The following is a 22,669-nucleotide window of genomic DNA, read 5'->3' on the forward strand; positions in this document are numbered from 1 at the left end:
TTGGGAACCCTCTACTGTCTTTCCTTCCTTTGAGCCTTATCTTTCACTATTGTGTCCCTTACCCCAGGACCAGGGTTCAGACAAATGTTGTCTTAGTTTACCAGGGTGATCTCTCGTCAGATGTGCTTAGGCTCACCCTGGGTTTGCCTCAGCTACTTTCTTGACTTGGTATTTTCTCATGGCCTCTCTTCCTCCTGCTGTTGTTTCTGTTCATTACGCCTGGGCTTAACAAATATATTTGTGATCTGTCCTAGGGGCCCCGGGTGGGACTGTTGGAGGATGGAAATCCAGCCTCCTCCTCCTCCTCCCCCCGACCTTTGATGCTCTGATAGACATCCACCTTCTGAATTTGCCCTAGCCCGGCCCAGGCTTTGGGTACCAGAGTGCTTGGCCTGGCTGGGAGAGTGCAGTGTTGGACAGTAGGTGACCCCACCGCCCTGGGGGAATGTCAGAAATCTCCAGTCATCATTAAGGGGCAACCTTCTTTGGGAATGTCCTCCCACAGACCCCTCTGACTGTGGGAGACGGCTTGCCCACCTCAGCTTGCTGTGGGCAGAGAATGTGTCTGCTTATTGTTATATTGTACTCTTCCAAGCATTTAGTACAGTGCTCTGCACACAGTAAGTGCTTGATAAATATGATTGACTCAATGAATGAACGCGCTCCACTGCTCCACCGCAGTATGGGCACTCCAGAACTCCACCAACTCAGCCATCCACAACCAGGGACCGCCTTCACAGCGGAGAGCAGGGTCCCAGAGCCACACCCGCCGTGGGGAGGCGGCTCATCGAGACCCAGTCTCGAGAGCTCTTTGGGGGGACAATTTCTCATCTTCGTCACATCTGGCCCCTTCATTGCCCACCGGTTTATCTGGTCTGTTCCCCTTCCATCCCTCCTTCGTAGAGGAGGACCCTCTTTAGGGGGAGAGTTAGGCTGAGGGGATGATGATCTGCTCCTTTTGGCAGAACTGGGATCAGAAGCCAAGTAATTGATGTGATCCCCGCCCTCCAGGAAGCCAGTGCCATCTCTGTTATATTATACCCTGCCAAGCCTTTAGTACAGTGCTCCGTCCATAGTAAGTGCTCAGTAAATGCCATCAATTATGGGTCTGCTGCATGTCTGCTGTGTGATCTAGCAAGCTGCTTCACTTCTCTTTGCCTCAGTTACCTTATCTGTAAAATGGAGAATGACTGTGAGCCCCACGTTGGATGTGGACTGCGTCCAACCTGACCCAGTCAGGTCTAGTTACAATCTAAATTGTAAGTTCAACTTCTAGATTCTAAGCTTGTTGGGGGCAGGGAATGTGTTGGTTATATTGTTAGTGTCCTCTCCCACATGCTTAGTACAGAGCTCCGCACAAAGTAAGCGTTCAATAAATATAGTTGACTTACTGATTATCTTGTCTGTCTCAGCATTTAGTACAGTGTCTGCCACACTGTAAGCACTTAACAAATACTGTGAATAAAAAAAATTCCCATTTGTTTATAGTGTGGGTGAATCAGTCAATCATGTTTATTGAGTGCTTACTGTGTGCAGAGCACTGCACTAAGCACTTGGCAGAGTATAGTATAACAGAGGTGATAGACATGTTCCCTATGCACAATACAGTGTAGAGGATGAAGAAAGATTTTGTTCTGACCTTACCCTTAATGAGTTGTTCACTAGTAATGGAGTTGGAACATTAGTGAGCCATAAGCCCATATGTACTCATGCCCCATCTTTAGTGATTTTTGCAAACTCTAATTGACCGCTCAAAGTGCCTCTTTCCAGAGGCACTTTCCTCTTTCTTATCTTAGTCTCCCTTCAAACAGAGGCTGACCCATCTCCCAGTCATCTTGGTTTTCCTTTCCACACCATCCAATCCCCTACTCTTCTATTCTTAAGTTGCAGTGAGAGGAACTGCACACAGTGTTGCACGTGCTGGCTGGCTCACTGCTGTTTGTTTTGGTGGCTTTAGTTTTGTATCCCCTTCTTGATGATGCTCAGAATTCCATTAGCCTCTTGGGCTACTGCCACACATTGAAATATGTTATTTTTGAAATATTTTTCCTTCAGGGGCATCTTCTTGCATTTTTGTTCCCCTTGAAATTCCTCTGCCGTTTCTCAGCCCATTCAGCTATGAGGTCTTCCTGTCAATTTGTGGTATTTATAGAGGGCTTCCTGTGGGCAGAGAGCACTGTACTAAGCACTTGGGAGAATACAATATGAGTCGGTAGAAACGTGCCCTGCCCACAAGGAGCTTACAATCCAGAGGTGGAAACAGACATAAAAATGAATTATGGAGCTGAGTGGGGCAAATAATAAAGGGTACAAAGTCAAATGCCAGCATAATGCTGAAGGGGGAGGGAGTGGGGGAAGTGAGGCCTTAGTCGGGAAAAACTTCCATGAGGAGATGTGATTTTTAAGAAGACCTAGAAGGTTGGGAGAGTGACGGTCTGTCAGATATGAAGGGCGGGGGAGTTCTAAGCCAGAGGGAGACATTGGGTGAGGGGTCGGTGGTGAGATGGATGAAATCGAGGTACAGTGAGTAGGTTGGCTTTAGAGAAGTAAAGTGAGCCGGCCGCGTTGTAGTGGGAAGGCAGTAAGGTAAGATAGGAGGGGCTGAGGTGATTGTTGGCTTTAAAGGCAATGATAAGGAGTTTATGTTTGTAAAGTGGATGGGCATGGGATGGAGGTTCTTGAGTGGGGAAGCCTGGACGGAATGTTTTTGTAGAAAAATGATCTGGGCAGCCAAGTGAAGTGTGGAATGGATTGGGGGAGATAGAGGAGGCAGGGAAGGCAGGGAGGCAGGTAAGTCGCCAGAGAGAAGGCTGATGCAGTAGTCAAGGTAGGATGGGATGAGTGCCCAGATCAGTGGAATTGCAGTTTGGATGGAGAGGAAAGGGCAGATTTTAGCGATATGATTCCTCTCTCCTCACACTTATGGCATTCAGCCTCTCAGAAGAGATAGTTGTCATCCACAGACTCAGCAATTTCACTGTCCATTCCCTCTTCCAGATCACTTCCAGAGGTGTTAAGCAAAACCCGTCAGACTCTGGTGGACTCGATTATTTCCACTTAGCACCCATCCATTCCTCCCCTTTGATTCCTAGTTATCAGGCAGTTATTTATCAACGACAGAAAATTCCCTTGAATCCCACCAACCAAGAGTGTTCATTGAGCTCTTACTCTGTGCAGATCACTGTGCTAAATGCTCCCCCTCTAGACTATCACCTCATCGTCTATTATATTGTACTTGCCCAAGCACATAGTACAGTGTTCTGCATACAATAAGTGATCAGTAAATACCATTGATGGATTGGGAGGGATTGCAGTAGGGTCGAGTAGCTATAATCCCTACCCACTAGGAGTGAACAGTCAATTATTTGGTGTTTTCAAGCCTTCGGCATAGAACCTGGTTTAAAGGCCTTTTGAAGATATAAATACATTTTGCCCACTCCCAGCCACATTCTTACTAATCCCTTGTTAGGAACTCTTGCAGACTAGCTAATTCTGTTGTATGGTGCTCTCCCAAGTGCTTTGTTCAGGACTCTGCACACAGTAAGCGCTCAATAATACCACTGATGAGTAAACATGATTTCACCATTCAGAAGCTATTTATTTCCCCAGTAGTCTCTTTTATAGTATTTAAGTACTGGTGTGCCAGGCTCTGTGCTAAGTGTGAGGGGTAGATCAAACTGATCAGTTTGAACACAGACTTTGCCCTACACTGGCTCATAGTCTTCCCTCCCCATATTCCAGATGAGGGAACTGAGGCACAGGGAAGTGAAGTGACTTGCCCAAGGTGGAGGTGGGATTAGAACCCAGGTCCTTCTGACTCCCAAGTCTGTGCTCTTTCCACTAGACCACGTTGCTTCTCAGGTTAGGTCTTTTAAGTGCTCTGTGATCCTTCAGTAATTATCCCTGCTCCTAATCTGCCACACATCGAAGTTGTTCATGCCAGGGGCCATGATTCCCAGGTTCACCTCCAAAATCCTTCTAGAGTTGAGAGTTAGCCAGAATTGGTATCAGCCAGTTTCCCAGACTTGTGGAACTTGCCCTCTGATTAGCAGATGCCATCCCACCTGTTGTTGTGTTGACCTCTAGTTTATCTGTTGGGTGGGAAAAAACACCTCCCTTTCCCCCCCCCCCCCCCCCCCCGCCCCCCCCCCCAGCCCCCCCCACCCCCCCCCCCCCCCCCCGGGAATACTGCTTTCTGCTCTGTAAAGACAAGCAGCATTTTGGGTGCAGACAGCTCTCTCAACACCTTCCTCAGGGAAGAATGTGATTTTTTTTCAGCTATTGTCTTTTCTTCCCCGAGAGGATGGTCACCAGCTTCTCCACCAATCCCCAGCAGACTTCGGGCTTTCGATGTATTGAAAGAAATTGAAAGAATCTAGTTGTTCGCTTTGGCCTCCCTTGCAGGGGGCTCTTCAGGTTCCCTTTGGACCCGTCTCATTTCCTCGCCACACCTCTGCCGCTGCTCTGTGGATTTTCCTCCTTTTGGTCAGTTGAGCTCCCATCTTTAAAAGGTTGCCTTTTCCCTCCCTATTGCCTCTTTTATCTTGCCTTTTCCCTCTCCGTTGCCTCTTTTCTCTTAACTCCGGTTAGTCGGGTAGTGTTCCCTGGTGGCCTGGTTTTGCATTCTGTGACAGCCGGCTCCTAAGACGGTTTTCTTTTACCAGCTTCCAGCTTTCTAGTAAGTCGCTGTTTTTAGCTACCCCCTTCAGCTTCTTCCTAGTTACGGCCTATTTTAATTTTTTGATGACTCCCTTTTCTAAAGTTGTCTTGTTGGGGCGCTTTTGCCCTCCTCCAAAGAAGGATGTTACACTTCATCGAGCTGGGAGTTTGCAGCGTTACTCTCCGTCGTGTAGTTGTTGCTCCAGATCCTAGCCGCTTCTCAGAATTAAGTGTGATAAATTTTCATTTCCCTCCAGGACTTGAATAGATATGATTTTGAAATGGCATTCATTCATGCTGTGAAGGTTCACTGAGCCAATGGAAAGGAATTATCATGAAAAGGATCAGCTTGATGTAGTGGAAGGAGTACGGCTCTGGGAGTCAGTGGACTTGGGTTCTAATCTAAATCCGGCTCTGCCAGTTGTCTGCTGTGTGATTTCAGACAAATCACTTTTTTTCTTTTTTAATGTATTAAAGTGCTTAGAGGACAGGCACTGTATACTAAGTGCGAGGGTAGATACAAGCTGATCAGGTTGGACACAGTCCATGTCTCACCTGGACCTCACAGTCTTAATCCCCATTTTACAGATGTGGGAACTGAGGCATAGAGAAGTGAAATGACTTGCCCAAGATCACACATGTGGTGGTGCTAAGATAGACCCCAAGTCTTCTGACTGCCAGGCCTGTCATCTTTCCACTAGGCCATGTTGCTTCCCACTTCATTTTTTTTTACCTGTTTCTTCATCGGTAAAATGGGGATTTGATGCCATTTGAATCCTGCTTACACTTAGCCCCATGTGGGACAGGGGCTGTGTCCGACCTGATTAACTCATTTTCTACCCCGGGACTTAAAACAGTGCTCGGCACATAAGCGCTTAAATGTCATAGCGACAGTAGTAGTGAAAAGAATGGTGCATGCTTAGAATTCTTATATATTTCTTCCAAAGCCGCCTTTTTTCGTTAATACTATAGTCAACTGACTCTAGCTAACACTGTACTTGGTTCTAATGTTGTATTTGTGTTTTGGAAAACCTGCTCAACTGTACTCACGCCTTGACCGACACCGGTTGTCTGCACACAACCATTTTTTAGGACACCCCAACACGGTCTCCGGGGATGCATTGTTGGACTAAAGTTCCCTAGCTCTGTTGTAGCGTTGGCCCCCAGAAAGCAGGTAGTGTGTTATGGGAGCAGTATTGGAATCGCTCAGTTTATCTGGAGCTATTAATGCCTTAAAAAGTAGAGAAGCAGTATGGCCTGGTGGATAGTGCCCAGGCTTGGGAGTCAGAAGGACCTGGGTTCTGATCTTGATTCCATCGCTTGTCTGCTGGGCAAGTCGCTGAACTTCTGTGCCTCAGTTCCCTCTCCCATAAAATAAGGATTAAAACCATTAGCCCCGTGTACGACATGGACTGTGTGTGACCTGATTAGCTTGTATGTACCCCAGCACTTAGTACAGTGCCTGGCATATAGTAAGCTCTTTAAGTACCTCAGAAGAAAAAAAAACCTATTGAAGACTTTTCAAATCTGAAAGATTAAAGGCAGGCTAGTCTTTGGCATTATAATACCTTTGTCTTATTTGTTGTTGTTTCCCGCACTTCCCCTACTCTCTCCAGAGGCCAGCTTAGGGGTACCAAACTGGAGGGCGCTAAAGAACCCGTCTATACTTTGGCATTTTCATTGGAGGGTCTCCTTTTCCAGCCCCCTGGGGCAGCTTGGGGATCCTGAGCCCTTCTGGGCAGTCTTGTGACACCTAGAGAAGGCAGAGCCCCGCAATTAGACTTTGATGATCCTTGATGATAAAAAGGCATGGTGGGAAGGGAGGCAGCTGGCCCAGGGAGTCCAGTCATCCCAGCCAGGCCAATAACCAATTCCTTATTTTTTTGGAAGCAGGAGAACAGCCAAGTCTCGGAGCAGGAGCCCTTATTCGTGTCGGCACTCGCGGTCCCGCAGCAGACACAGACTGTCCCGGTCGCGAAGCCGGCATTCGAGCATCTCCCCAAGCACCCTGACCCTGAAAAGCAGCCTGGCGGCCGAACTGAACAAAAATAAAAAAGCCAGAGCCGCCGAGGCAGCCAAAGCTCAGGCGAAAGCGTCCAACGCCTCCACGCCCACAAAGGGGAATCCCGACGCGGGGGCCGGCACAGCCCAAACGAACCACGTGAAGGACCTGAAGAAGCTTAAAACGGAGCACACCCCTTCTCCCACCGCTGGCGGCCCACCGAAGACCGACAAGGCGAAAGCCAAGACGCCCCTGGCTCAAGCAGCCAAGGTGGAGAACAACGTGACCGTAGACAAAGCTGCCAAGAAAGGGGCGGTAGCCGTCAAAGAGAGTAAACCGGCTGGCCTTAAAGAGGAACCCGTCCCCGCCAAGGAGAAAAGCAAACCGCGGACTCCGAGCGTGGGAGTCAAAGAGAAAGATCCCCATTTGGCGTTAGTCACCTCGACGTTGCCCCCTCTACCTTTTCCTCCCATGCTGCCCGAAGATAAGGACGCAGACAGGTGAGTGCCAGCCACCGGAGAGCTGGAACCAATACCGGGAAATGGGGCGGGCTCTGGAGGTGAGCGGCAGGTAGATGTGGTTGCAGGAAGCGAGGAGGAGGGGGTTAGGGGCAGAGGGGAAGGTGTTCTCCAGGGCCTGCCCGTGGCTGTCCCCGTTATCTTAGTTCTGTTAATCTTGAGACAGAAGTCACTGAGCTTTTCTAGTTAACTAGAAAAAGAATTTGTTCTGCATTGTCATATGATTTTGCAACGATGCTGTGACAAAAAAAAAAAGGCATATTCTGGAGGAGGTGAATGGGGGAGGTGAAAGTGATCTGAGAGAAAATATTGTCAGTGAGAGTGCATAACTGGTGAAAGGCTCCAGGTGAGGGTCCTCAGCTCTTCTGGGGCAGGAGATTAAGAGTGGTGAAGGAACGGTGTTACTTTCTACTGCTTTTTTTCCATTCTCCTGATGACAGTCCTGCCACATTCCCAAACCCAGCGGCTGACACCAGGTAAGGTAAAGGGTCGGTAGATTTTTCTCCAATGATCGTTGTGTTTTAGCACCATTGGGGCTTTATTAAAAAAAAAAAACTCTGAATTTACCAGATCTCCTCCATTCCAATTTCCACTCTTCTCCTTACCACTCTTCCTCTCCTTTCCTCCTCCCTCTCACAAAAAACCTCCCTTCCCCCAAATTCAAACACCAGGTGTCGTGCAAATGTACATATATAGTTCTGCAAAATAACTGTGCTCTAGTGCAGTCATTTTCCTCTTAAAGACACTCTGCTTACATTTTTATACGTATGCATATGTACACACATGTGGGAATGCTCACGCACACACTCGTCCTTCGCATTCTAAGACGCTGCTGTTGGAGTGATTCAAGTATGAGTGAATGTGTGACTGAAAAGGCCTTTAGGGACCCACCATCTTGTCTACATTTTGCACCCAAAAAGACAGTCCCTTCAGTCCCAGAATCTATCTGGGTTTGCTTTAAATTATCTCAATGTTGGAGAAAGAGTCATTTTTACTTGCACTTCTAAGTTTGAGAAACAGCATGGTCTAGTGGAAAGAACATGGCCCTGAGAGTTCTAAACCTCTAATCCCGGCTTCATCATTTGCCTGCTGGGTGACCTTGGGCAAATCACTTAGCTTTCTCTGCCTCAATTTCCTCATCTTCAAATTCGGGATTAAAAACATGTTGCCCCTCCCCCTAGATTATGAACCACACTTGGGACGGGGACTGTGTCCTACCTGATTATCTTATACCTACCCCAGCACTTAAAACAGTGTTTGATGCATATTAAGCGTTTAACAAATACTGCAATTATTTTTATTAACCTATTTAGTCTTTGGGTAGAGGTGTTCCAAAGTTTATTGTATTTGCTGAGAGAAGAAACCTGAGGATTGCTCTGAAATAGGACTGAGCGTTTTGGTAATACAAGCAATGTCAAGTGAGCTCCATGTGGGACCAACCGAATACCTTCTATCTACCCCAGCACTTAGAACAGTGCTTGGCACATAGTAACTGCGTAAATACCATCGTCATTTATCTTTCAGATGTCCAAAGGCAGAAAAGCCACTTCTTTCTCTAAGGGTGCACCTCTTCCCTTGCATGACATCTTTCGTTAGTACTCTGTCTGCTTGACTTGAAGCTCCCTGAAGCAGATTCTCTTTTGCCTTGAACCTCCGGGTCTCACTTCCTTTTCTCTTCGTGCTGTAATTGAACCTCGTCTAATTAAGCAGGGTCATTTAAAAGATCATTTTTATACTTGCTTATATTTTTACAGGAACTCTCATAATTCAGAGATTTGTGCCCAAATGTTTTATATCTGAATGCCTTTTGTTACATATGACTTGTCTGCAAAATAGAAGGATTTTTTTTTTCCAAATACCTAGACAAAAAATAGTTCCTTTACACTTTAGAAATGATCTAACCTTACCCACCTGGTAAAGTTCAAGATGGTTCATTCACAAACTTAGTTCTTTTCCCCAAGTACAGCATATGAAGAAGACTACATTTATTCAGTCAGTGGCGCTTACTGTGTGCCGAGCACTGTACCAAGTGCCTGGGAGAGTCGGTAGACATGTTCCCTGCCCACAAGGAGCATAGAGTCTAGAGGCAACTCGCATCAGGAAAGTTGTAGAGATCTCCATTTTGCCCTTCTTTCCCAGGTAGCTCTTCCCGGTGGCTTCTGGCTGGCTTACTTGCAGACAGGAAACTAGTTTCAACCCCTGGCCTCCCCCCCCTACCTCAGCTGGGCCAATCCTTTGTGACTGGGCGGAGCTGACCCCCCTCAGTTTACTCTCCCTGCGGTGGATTCAGGACATCTGGGAAGCAGCATGGCCTAGTGGAAAGATCCTGGGCCTGGAAGTCAGGAGACCTGAGCTCTAATGCCAGCTCTTCCACTTGTCTGCTTTGTGACCTTGGGCAAGTCATTTCACTTCTCTGGACCTCAGTTTCCTCACCTGTAAAATAAAGGTTCAGTACCTGTTCTGCCTCCTGCTTAGACCAAGAGCCCCATGTAGGACTAGGGCTGTGTCTAACCTGATTATCTTATATCTAGCCCCAGTGCTTAGTACTGCACTTGGCAAATAGTAAGCGCTTAAGAAGTACCACATTTATCATTATCAGAAGGAACCTCTGTCTTCAGGACTCACAGCAAAGAAAGGAATTAAGGGGAAAGAGGGGACAGAGTAAATTTGCACTTCCTCATTGTAATTCAGCGTGAGTGAGGTGGAGCCACCCAAAATGGTGGGTGATGTACAATCTGTCAGTCATTCACTGTTATCGAGTGCTTACTGTGTGCAGAGCACTGTACTGAGCGCTTGGGATAGTACACTGCAGTAATAAACAGACACATTCCCTGAGACTTCATATACATAGTGTGCAAACACTGAGTATAGAGCACAGCACTTGGTAGGTACTCAGTAAATAACCATGACTCCTGCTAAGACTCCCTCCAGTGGCATTGGGGGAGGGGGCAGATGGAAGAATTTAAGCTTTCCTTATCCTGGAGTTCTGTCGGTCCTACATAATAATAGTAATAATTACGGCATTTATTAAGCACTTCATGTCAAGGACTATTCTAAGTGCTGGGGTAGATACAAGTTAATCAGGTCAGATACAGTCCCTGTTCCACGTGGGGCTAGCAGTCTTAACTAGGAGGAAGAGTAGGTACTTAATCCTTATTTTCTGGATGAGGAGATTGAGACACAGAAGAGAAAATAGCAGCACCGGGAAGTCACGACTTGCCCAAAGTCACTCAGCCAATTCCTGAATGGAATTTCTCCCAAGGTGGACCATAATTTTCCTTCCATCTATCCTGCAGGCAACAGGCGAATTTCCTGTACTTATTAAAGTGATGCTGTTCCTCTTGGGGCTCTGTCGACAGTATGGCCTGTTGGATAGAGCATGGGCCTGGGAGTGAGAAGCTCTCTGGTTTTAATCCCAGGTTTGCAACCATGGGCAAGTCACTTAACTGGACCAGCCCCAGAGGGTTTTGCAGTATCTGCTTGTAGAAGGGAGTGTGGAAGTCTTTTTGTCTCTTTCTAATCTGGCGGGCCTTACTCTTTAAGAGAATCCCATGATGGGTAGGGATTGTCTCTCTTTATTGCTGTAATGTACTTTTCAAGCACTTAGTGATCTGCACACAGTAAGCGCTCAATAAGTATGACTGACAATGAATGAATGAGAATTTCTAGAACATCTGAGGAAACTAATTTTAAAATGGCTTCTGAACTTTTCATCTCCTTGTTATTTTTACTGAAGAATGTTTTTGTCTTTTCCAAAGCTAATATTAATGAGACTTTTGACTCTTCAAATAAAGTTGGAATGGGATGAAGTTTAAGATTATAGGTTAAATCTTCCAGAAGTGGTTAAAACCTTCCAAAGTAAGCTATGGCAAGAACTGAGAAGTAGTGTCGCCTAGTTGATAGAACATGGGCCTGGGAGTCAGAAGGTCCTGGGATCTATTCCCAGCTCCACCACTTGTCCTCTGTGTGACCTTGGGCAAGTCACTTCACTTCTCTGTGCTTCAGTTATCTCATCTGTAAAATGGGGATTAAGACTGGGAGCCCCATAAGGAACATGGACTTTGTCCAACCAGAATAGCTTGTCCTCTACCCCCAGCACTTCGTACAGTGCCTGGCACATAGTAAGTGCTTAACAAATGTTATAAGAAATGTAAAAAGAAGTAATGAAGCTAAACCACTGTGGAGCTCAGAATAGGGAACATAAACCCCAAGAGTCTGGGGGTATTCTCCACCCCCCAGACTGTGAGCCCATTGTGGACAGGGATTGTCTCTCTTTATTGCTATATTGTCCTTTACAGTCGCTGTTAATCTACCCCAGTGCTTATGCAGTTCAGTGCTTGGCATATAGTAAGCGCCTAACCCAGCAGTGTTGTTACAATTATTACTGTTATTATTACTCCCCCTCATGCCCAGAAAGTGTATGTAGGTACCCTGAGCCCACAAATGTAGCTTCCAAGAGTGATTGAAAGCCCCCTCCCCCACCAGTGGTATTGGTTAGACACTTAGTATGTATCAGGCACTGTACTAAGAGATACAAGATACAAGATAATTGGGTTGGACACGGTTCCTGTCCAACATTGGCAGCGTGGCTCAATGGCAAGAGCCCAGGCTTGGGAGTCAGAGGTTGTGGGTTCTAATCCCAACTCTGCCATTTGTCAGCTGAGTGACTTTGGGCCAGTCACTTCACTTCTCTGGGCCTCAGTTCCCTCATCTGTAAAATGGGGATGGAGACTGTGAGCCCCACGTGGGGACAACCTGATGACCTTATATCACCCCCCTTCCCCCCCAGTGCTTAGAACAGTGCTTGGCACATAGTAAGCGCTTAACAAATACCATCATCATTAATCCCCATTAATCAGGTGAGGTACGGTGAAGTAAAGTGACTTGCCCAAGGTTACATAGCAGACAAGAGGCAGAACTGGGATTAGAACCCAGGTGCTCCGGTGTCTAGGCCTGGGTTCTTTCCATTAGGCCACGCTGCTTGAAGACCTGTCTTTCTTCAGAGAGGGCCGGGCAGGCTTGAAGACCTACTTCTTGTAAATGGAATTGCCATGTTTCCAACAAAATTGAGGGATGTAACTAGCAGTCATGGTTGGTTTCAATTTTGCTGGGTAAATTTGCCCTTTCCAAGGTTCAACTTTACACGTGAGGATCAGATTCGAACTCAGTAGTAGAAAACTGGCTCTTGTTTTTCCAAAGCAATTTTCCAAACATGTGGTCTTTGCCAAAATCGATTCTCAAATGTAAAACTGCCTTATTTTTAGTGACAGGAGTGGGCAAGAAATGTTTTTTATAATTAAAAAATCACACATCCTTTGAGTTTCTGTTTAAATCCACGCTCTCTGAAGATGTCAGGAACATCGACAGGATGATGGGCTGATGTATTAACTGGAAAATTTATTTGGCCAGAGTTTAAAATTTCTAATGCAAGTGTATTTGTTAGCTGGACTACACCTAATCTGATTATCTTTACCCCAGTAATTAGCCCAGTGCTTGGGCTAATCGAGAAGCAACTTGGATTAGTGGAAAGAGCGAGGACCTGGGTTCTAATTCTGGATCTGCCCCTTGTCTGCTGTGTGACCTTGGGCAAGTCACTTTGCTTTTAAGCACCTAACCAATACCATTTAAAATATCAAATACTATATCTGGTCCCCCAGGAGGTCTGCAGTTGCTCTTCTCGGAAGTTTGATCGGTTTGAAAAATTGGGCCCTGGCACACAGGGTGGCAGAGCTCTTGAATGCATTCAGTCAAAAGGAACAATTTTTTCCAAAAAAGTTTGTGGTGTTGCTGCTTCAGAGATGGATGGAAAAGTGATGTCTTTATTCCATCTCTCTTCTTCGTACTCAAGCTGCTTCCGACAGAATCGAACATAATTCTGTCTTTCGCTAATACTTGACCCTTGAAGAAAAGTTTGAGGCGGTGCGTTCCCTCTGAGCTCAGTTTTACGGCTCAGTCGACGTGCCAATTGATGGCTGCTGTCCTGTCACATCTCTGGCACCTCCGTGAAAATCATTGTAGATAAAGAAGCCTAAGGGTTGAGTTCGGGTGACATTGCTTGACTTCCTGCAGCTTTGTGCGCTCCCCACTCTCAGCCTTTGGTCAAGCTATTACCTGTGAATGGACTAGTTCCCCGCCTCCTCCCTCCCTTTAAATTACAGCTCAAAGCCCGCCCTCTTAAGGAAACACTCCCTAATAAACCTCAGCCATTCTCATGTTGCCGCACAATCCGGATTTCATTCCTCCCACTCAAATGTGGCGCTATGGCCTTATGCACTCATTTACAGTAAATAATGTATGTCAGTTTTGGTCCCCTGGGCCATGAATACTTCTTCAAGGGCAGGTTTTGAGTCTTGTTTCTAAGGGAACCCCTAAAAATACTGCAGACCTGTGCATGAGAGGTCTTTCTGGGTGAAGTCTGGTCCAAGTCAAGCCCTAAGAATGCGTAATCCCACCCCAACCCTCAAACAGACATGTTTAGGGAGCCAGCCTCACTGGCAGGTGGGGTAAAGATATTCCTGGACGATGGTCTCTGAGCTGTTGGGGCTGGTAGTCTGTGAACATACAGGAATTCCCACTTGGATGGGAATTTTGGTGGTGGCAGGGGGTAATGAATGGAGGCCCAGTACTCCCAGGCTTGCCAAAATCCACTGTCCCCAATCTAGAGAAGCCCCTGAGGCCAACCCAAGCCAGGTGCCACCATTTTGTGGACCACTCCTAGGGACTTGGTTTGGCCCTGAGGTCTGCCCAGTCGACCCCTGTGCACCTCAGGTCCACGGTCACGGCTAGTAAGGGCCACTACACGTTACAACATCTAAGTGAAGAATGTTCTTGTTTCTCATAAATCTGTGGCATTGTTTCCTTCACAGCTTGCGAGCAAGTATTTCAGTCAAGGCAGTAAAAAAAGAAGTGGAGAAGAAACTTCGCTGTCTACTTGCAGACTTGCCACTTCCACCCGAGCTACCAGGAGGAGATGAGTTATCGAGAAGTCCTGAGGAGAAGAAGACTCCAACACAGCCTCATGGTAAAAGGAGGCCTAGGTATGTGCTTGTCTTCACTAGCCTGCTTATAACATGGTGTTGGGAGTCAGAGGACCTGGGTTCTAATACTGACTATGCCACTTGTCTGCTGTGTGACTTCAGGCAAGTCACTTCACTTGTCTTGGCCACAGTTTTCTCATCTGTAAAATAGGGATTCGATACCTCTTCTGCCTCCTTAAACTGTGAACCGTATATGGGACAGAGTGTGTGTCCAGCCTGATCACTTAATATTTTACCTACCCCAGCACTTTGTATGGTGCTTGACACACGGTAATAGTTCCTCTCCCCAGGTTCAAAACCATCCTAAAATCACATGTACTAACAATAATAATAATTGTGGTATTTGTTAAGCACTTACCATATTGTCAAGCATTGTACTAAGTCCTGAGGTAGATACATGATAATCAGGTCCCACATGGGGTATTGAATCCTCATTTTGCAGATGAGATAACTGAGACACAGAGAAGTTAAGTGACTTACCCAAGGTCACACAACAGAGAAGTGGTGGAGCTGGATTTATAACTCAGGTTCTCTGACTCCCAGCTCTATCCACTGGGCCACACTGCTTCTCCGCTGCTTCTCCGCTGCTCCTCCAGGACGCCTTCCCTGACTAAGCCCTCATTTTCTCTACTGTCCATTCTGCAACATTTATGCACTTAGATTTATACCCTTTAGGCACTTGATATTCACCCCATCCCATCCCCAGCCTCACAGCATGTGTGAACTTATCCTTATACCCTTTCATTTACTCCATTTGTAATTTATTGCATAATCTATCTCCCCTTCTAGATAGTAAGCTCCTTATTAATGGGATTTGTACTCTCCCAAGCACTTAGTACAGTGCTGTGCACATAAGTACCCTGTAAATACCACTAATTGACTAATATTGTTTGATAGTTGCAGAAGGTGAAGGTGTAAAACCATTTTGGAATTTCACCAAAGTTTTATAAGAAAATACTACTATTTAGCTCAAGGAGATGGAGACTGAAGGGGAAAATGAGGTTTAGTTATTTGGGGGAAAAGCCGGTCTCCTCCCTCACCCCTTGTCATCCTTCATAGAGCAGCCGAAAGTGCGACTGACATGCACACAAACTCCCATCAGAGCTGAAATATGTGAAAATTGAAAATATGCTTGAACTGTCATAAATTCATGTGTGTAACATTGAACCAAATATGGTTTTTTAATTGGAGACAGTAAGAAATATAAACTTAGAATTTAGACATGACTTGATGTGCCAAAGCATGCAAGGAGTGAAGTGAAATACTTGTGCTTGGCTAAATTGTAGGCATAAAAATAAACTAAAATAAGATGTTTAAGAATTTCCAGGGAAAACAGCCCTTTACCAAGAGTTTTAATGGCTCCCTATATCTGTCATTAGGTACAATGGATATCTCTATATTTAAAATTTGGGGTTTCTTCAGCCATGTTTCCCTGGCTACCTAAAAGTAGGGTATCATTAAGCCCCTCAACATTTCCCTCCCCCAAAACACCAACTTAATTTTTGCCAGAGGGTCCAAGGAACTAAACTGAAACAAAATCTACACTTTCACCTTTCCTCCTCGGCCCCCGATACTCCCTCTAAAGTTGCCCTTAAGTAGTAATGGTATCAATTGGGTACCCACTGTGTGCAGTACACTGAGCTAACTGTCTAATGCGTGAGTTTCTTACAAAAGGCCCAGAGTAATTTTTAAATTATAAGAAACAAATTTTTAATGGATTTCTTAGTGTTTCGGCCATGTTATACATTTACTTGACATTTTTTAGACGGTATCAGTGGCGTCAAACACCTTCTGAAGGCAGCACTGTAGAAAATGCTTTGGAGAGTCCTTCAAAAGTAAATCAATCAATCAGTTGTTTATTTAGCACTTACTATGTGCAGAGTGTGTTTGACACTTAATAGGCGCTTTACAAATGCCATTATTATTGCTGATATTACTGAGTGCCGGGGAGAGTACAGTACTAAACTGTTGGTAGGTACGTTCCCTGCCCAAAAGGAACTTACAGTCCTTTAGGAAGTCTAGACTGATAGCATGGCAATTTCCTATGGATTCAGGTCTTGCTGCTATCATAAATAAATCAGCAATTCTATTTCCTGAAGTCTCTACTGAGCGCGTACCATTTCTCCAGGTCAGTTTATGCTCCTAAAACAGGATTGCGGATTGAGAAATCACATCCCGGGGATATCTTAGTTTACGATAACCACCAGTGGAATCTCCTTTTTAGGACGACGGATGAGCCTCAGGCCTGAATCTTAAGGACCGAGAACCTTCAGAATTGATTACGGGGCTGGTGATTGGCAAAGTTCCACTCACACTTTATTCCGTACCAATTGCGTTCTTACTTGGGTACAGAGTGCAACAAGCAAGTAGGTAGACATAGGTGCAGCCCACTGCTGAGGTTTTTGCGTTTTTTTCTACAAGGCATTGCCCATTTCTGACTACAGTACAGAGCCAGTACTGTGCCACTGTGCCACGACTGAGGAAGTGACTGATTGCCATGGTATCCAGGTGGCTTCTGCTGCCCATGTTGACCAGCGTTTTTTCTAGGATTCTTCCTGGGCTGGGACACCTTGCACAAGTGCCGTAGGGGATGAAGCCTTCTAATCAAAGAACCCCCTAAGGCCAGCCCCGGCAGACAGAACCAGGACTAGAACTCAGGTGTCCTCGTTCCCCCAGGCTTTGTTGTTTCTACAGTAGTAATGGTGGAGTGGTGTGGGTGGCAGGGTAGGATGAAACTTGGGGGGCGGGGAGGGTGTCAATTATAGAAAAAGCGTAATAAATTGGTTCGATACTGTATAAAAACTTATAAATCGTGTTTCGTAGAATATGCGGACCCCGATTTGGTGAAATTAAAGAAAAAGATATTGACTGGGGAAAACGCTGTGTGGATAAATTTGATATCATTGGAATCATTGGAGAAGGCACGTATGGACAAGTATATAAAGCCAGGGATAAAGATACAGGTAAGTCTTCATGAAGGGATGTGAGTCCATTGGCAGTGTGACATGAGTTTCATAATACTGTAGGGTTATTGACACATGCTTCTGGTCACCCCAGCAAATAGGCAGTATGGCATTTAATTTTGGAATTTCACCAGGGCGTTCCCTCCCCACTGCTTTACAGCGTATTAGGCCTCAATTCTCTGTGGAGAAGCTCACGTTCAAAGACAGATGATGAAATGAGAGCGGTTTTGTCACTCTTTCGGCGACTGACTATAAATCTAAAATTGGGCTAATTTTATGCATTAACATTGAAGATTTCTGCAGAATTAGTTACGGCTTTGCCTCTGCTACTTCAAGAGAATAATTTATTTGGTATACCAGGCTTTGATCATAGTTGGTGAGAACTTCATTGAATTTCAGGGAGATTATTTTGGTCAGTTTCCTATTCTAGCTGGTAATCAAGGTGGACAAACATTCCCTGAGGCTTAGATATGCAAATGCTATATCAGGATCCACAAATAAAAACTTCGTGATTCCATCTACACATCTTTAGTGTACTAATGTCTCCACGTGCATAAGCCATTATTTAGACTATTCACGTTTCCCAAAGACATTTCTCCTCAAATATTTAGACATTTCAGGAAAGTGAGTCTTTTTTTTATTGGAAATACTAGTATTTCAAGCCAAGTAAAATTTGGCTCCAATTAAGAGTACTGTCAGAAAATGCTGTGGAGCTAAGCACTCTTTGACTTCATCAAGGAAAATGTGTGGCATGATTTTGAAATATCAATTCAGGTATTTTATGCAGTTTGCTCACCTTTCCAGTAATATTTAAAGAGCTTTCATAAAATAACTTGCCTGTTCATTGTTGCATTTATTGAGCTTTTAGCACTGTACTACAATTGGGAGAGTACAGTACGGCAATGAAGAGTCACATTCCCTGCCCACAAAAAGCTTATGCTTACTGCTTGTTCCAGGTGAATTTTCATAGGACTTTCGGTTTTTTTCATTTGTCAATCAGTCAGGAGGTGGTTTTTTCCCGAGGGCTCGTCATGTGCAGAGAATCGTACTGAGTGCTTGGGAGAGTATCATTTATTAAGGGGCATGGGCCTTCCTCAGAGGAGTTGATAATCTAACCAGAGACAGACACAAAGCTAAAGTTGGTAATAGATTTCTGGAAAGGAGTATAGAGAAGCAGCCTGGCCTAGTGGGTCAGGCACACGTGGTAGGAGTTACAAGGATATGGATTCTTATTCCAGCTCTACCACTTGTCTGTTGTGTGACCCTGGGCAAGTCACTTCACTTCTCTGTGCCTCAGTTGCCTCATCTGTGAAATGGGAATTAAGACTGTGAAACCCGATTTGAGCCATGGACTCTGTCCAGCCTGATTTGCTTGTGTCTATCCCAGTGCTTAATACAGTGCTTGGCACATAGTAAGCACCTAACAAATACCATTTTTTTAAAGTGTAAAAATTAGCTCTATATAAGTTCATGTGGGCAGGGAATGTGTGTTTATTGTTATATCGTACTGTTCCAAGTGCTTAATGCAATGCTTTGCACACAGTAAGCTCTAAGCGCTCAAGAAATACGATTGACTGATTGACTAACACATAGGAAATGCTTAATAAATACCCTGTAATGGGCAAAGCATTATACTAAGCACCGTGATAATTACACGATACTCAATTAAGACAGGGTCTCTGGCTCAGAGGTGCTCACAGTTGGCTAAAGTAGACCTATATGATAAGAATATGCCCCATTCAGTGTTTTCAAAATAGATTAAAATTTTATCATTCAAAATATTAACAGCGAACTGTGTTGGGCCCTTCCTGACAAATAGTTCTCCAGGAAATCACTTCCACCAAGTGAACATTCTAAAGGTTGGAAGTGGGCTGCAGATCGATTCCCTTGGCGTTTCTGTACAAATGTCTTAAGCCGCGTCCATGTATGTCCATTGAGTTAGTGCATCAGCTATTTCATTCTGAAATATTTGTTCCACTGCTTGCTGTATCCTAGTTTTTCCTTCTCCACTCTTGGATAAATAATCTGTCTCCTACATGAGACTGTAAATTTTTTGAGGGTGCAAAGCTTATATCATGCTTTTGTTGGACTCCCCCAAGACCTTATTCACCTATTTCCCCAGCCCCGCAGCGTTCCTGTCTGTATCTGTTTTTTAAGGACTTATTATGTGCCAGGCTGTGTACTAAGCGTTGGGGTAGAAACAAACTAATCAGGTTGGACACAGTCCATGTCTTAATTCCCACTTTACATATTAGGAAAGTGAGAGCCAGTGAAGAGACTTGCCTTATTGGGAAAATGAGATTAGGGCTGCAGGCCCCATCTGGGACATGAATTGTGTCCAACTTGATTAGTCTGTATCTACCCCAGCACTTTGTACGGTGCCTAGCACATAGTAAGAGCTTAACAAATATCATTAAAAAAAGAAACAAAATGAGACAGAGCCTCGTGGAGCAACCGGAGTTAGGGGATGAGGGGAGGGAGAAAAGCAAGCCAGGAAGAATGAGGAGTGGTCATCTCTGACTAAACCCTCATTTCTCCTTTTCGCCTTCCTTTCTGTATGGCCTGGGCTGTTGGCTGTATACCCCTGAAGCTGGAGTACTCCCTTCAGCTCCATAGCATTTCTGTATGTATTCTTAAATTCTCTCATATACGGGATCAAGCACTTTATTTTAATGTCTGTCTCCCCCTGGTGGGCAGGGCTCATGTCTGCCAACTCGTTTTGGATTCAGGAGTTTAAAATGGGACTCTATAGGCGCTCAGTAAATACCATTGATTGATTGTCAGAGGTAGGAAGAGAACCAGGGCATACCGTGTTGGTGAAACAAGAGTGGGTAGCGTTTCCAGGAGAAAGTAGTCCACAGAATCGAAGGCATTCAAGAGGTCAGGGAAGATTAGGATAAAGCAGAGACTATTATTATCATTATCGTCGTATTTGATAACCACTTACTATGTGTCAAGCACTGTTCTAAGCACTGGCATAGCTACAAGTGAATTAGGTTGGAAACGTTCCCTGTCCTACGTGGGGCTCACAGTCTCTCGGATGGAGAGGCTTTAATCTCCATTTTATAGATGAGGTAACTGAAGTACAGGGAAGCAAATTGCCAGTGTCTCACGGCAGGTAATTGGTGGTGCCAGGGTTAGGACCCAGGTCCTTTGACTTCCAGGTCTGTATGCTTTCCACTAGACCATGTGGCTCATTTAGATTTGGGGGTGAGAGGGTCATTGGTGACCTTGGAGAGTACATGGTGAGAAAGCAAAGGCACAGGTATATACCACCATTGGAGGAGTAGGGAGAATAATAACCTTCTCTGGAGGAACGGTGGGATCCAGAGAAGTCTCTTTGAGAAGCGGAGGGGCTTGAGAACATTAAAAGCAGTCAAGGCATTTATCGAATGCCTATGGAGAGCACTGTACTAAACACTGATGGAAATAGCAGAGACACATGACACGTTCCTACCCATAAGGCACTTACATTCTAGTGTTAGATGATAGGGGCTTGAGATTGGCAGAAGGCTTTTGGGGAGACTCAGGTGAGTTTGAAAGCAGAGGTAAAGAAACTATCGAAAAGTGAGAGGTGGTTTGGTGGTAAAGGAGAGGGTGTGGGAGCGGATGAAATCTGAGGCCCAGGTAAACGAAGTAGATTTATGAGGGTAGGCGGAAGACCACCTCTTAAGAGAAAATCAGGGGAGGAAAAGATTGTGGAGGCAGGGAAGGAGGGTATCGTTGATACCAGAGTGGCACTCGGAGAAGTTCCTGCCTAATGGCGTTGACAAGGTCAGGGGACCTTGGGAGTTGGGAGTTGGGAACATGGTTGCATTAGGAGTTTTGAGACCGAGTCAACAGTGTGCAATAGTTGGTGTGAGCTGTGTATGCCAGAATCCAGTGGAGGGGGTGATATACTATTTGCTGAAAAGGAGAGGACAGAGTTATTGCAGAGGAAAGGTGAATTAAAGTGGTAGAGATCAGCCTGGATTTGGGATTTCTACCCGCAGTGCTCGTGCAGGATTGAAGACATTGGACTGTGCAGGTGATTCAGGGCAGGTGGTTGGAGGTGTGAGCACAACAGAGAAAATGGGAGAGATGAGGGAGTGAGGTAATGCTAAGGGTGTGAACTTTAGCAGTGAAGGACATCAGGGTTGGTTGGGACAGGTGGAGAGAGTGTAGAAGTCTAGAATGGTGGTGGTCTCTGTGGGGAGAAGACTAATATTGGGGAAGGAATAATGGTGAATGGACGGAGGGATGGCGCACATGTGCTGGAGGGAAACAGATACAAGTTAGGTTGTGGTCATGGTGATGATTCAGAGTTGAAGAAGTAGGAAAGGGTGAAATGTCTGGCGGTAAGTGGAAGCAGGCAACGAGGGGACCAATAACATCTTTAGTGAGGACCCACAGAGGTGAGAAGATTACAAAGGAGAGGGAGGCTTGAAAATCCCTCAGAAGTGTAGAGGTGAGACCAGGGGACAACATGAAGCTGAGGAGGGTGGGTGATGTGCACATTGATGGTTGCAAAAATGAGGAATGGGGGGCAAGAGTGGCATTGCAGGGCAAGCAGGCTGGCTCCTCCACCTCTGCCACACCTCCAACTCTGGGAGTTGGAGAGTAGGGTGGCCAAAAGGGAGAGCAGCAGGGGTCACTTGCTCTGAGTAAACAAGACCGTGAACACTGAGTGGGACAGGAAGAGGCTTTTGGCTTTTATTTATTTCTATGGTATTTGTTAAGCGCTTACTATGTGCTTAGTTCAGTGGCTGGCACAGAGTAAGCACTTAACAAATACCAGGATTAGGACCCAGGATTAAGAGTTAAGTGCTTACTCTATGCCAGCCACTGAACTAAGCACATAGTAAGCGCTTAACAAATACCACAAAAAATACCAAAGAAGAAGGTTCCTCCACTATCGAGTTTGTCCCAGTTAGGCATCAGTTGTCAGAAGAGCCTCTCCTAGTTCCCCAACAACATCCTCTCAAATGGATAGCGTAAAACAGGTGTGAGGGAAGATCTGAGTGTAGTTCTGGGGGTTTTCTTTGGTCTTTCCATTGGAGATTAATGTAGAATAGATTAACGTTCCGGCTATGGGGTTGGTTGAGAGCCCTCAGTTTGCAGTGTTCCAGGGTACTGGTTCCAGGTGTTCTTTGCTATCCCGGCTGTTGTTGACGTATTCAGATTTCTTAAATCTTGGTTGCCTGTGAGTGACATGAGATCAGACGTGGGGAAGTGAAGTGTCAGTCTTCCTCCACTTCACCCAGTTGGATCAGACAGTTGTTATCCCATTTTGGTTCCGGGCAATTTCTTTTGAGTACCGGTTATCCGGGAGGGGACCATGGGACTGTGATCCCATTACCAGGGTAGGGGTGGGGGTCCTTGGAATTGATATCTCCACTGTCAACAGTCACTGGACTGTAGTGGCTGAGGAACCGTAAACAATATGGAGCTTGATAGAAATGCACGACTTGGACAGTGCTAACCTTAACTTTTCTTTTTTCCCCCTTCAAT

At 45.5% G+C, this 22,669-nt stretch overlaps 1 protein-coding gene across 1 annotated transcript in view; it reads left to right on the top strand.

Annotated features, from left to right (window-relative positions):
• CDK13 (cyclin dependent kinase 13) overlaps positions 1 to 22,669 on the top strand; it is an 87,191-nt gene that overhangs the window by 21,087 nt on the left and 43,435 nt on the right. The window contains exons 3-5 of the mRNA XM_039911966.1: positions 6,553 to 7,161; positions 14,046 to 14,216; positions 17,040 to 17,179. Coding sequence (XP_039767900.1) covers positions 6,553 to 7,161; positions 14,046 to 14,216; positions 17,040 to 17,179 — 920 coding nt within the window. The remainder of the gene's footprint in view (positions 1 to 6,552; positions 7,162 to 14,045; positions 14,217 to 17,039; positions 17,180 to 22,669) is intronic.

Source organism: Ornithorhynchus anatinus, chromosome 4 (genome assembly GCF_004115215.2).
Source record: "Ornithorhynchus anatinus isolate Pmale09 chromosome 4, mOrnAna1.pri.v4, whole genome shotgun sequence".
NCBI lineage: Eukaryota > Metazoa > Chordata > Mammalia > Monotremata > Ornithorhynchidae > Ornithorhynchus > Ornithorhynchus anatinus.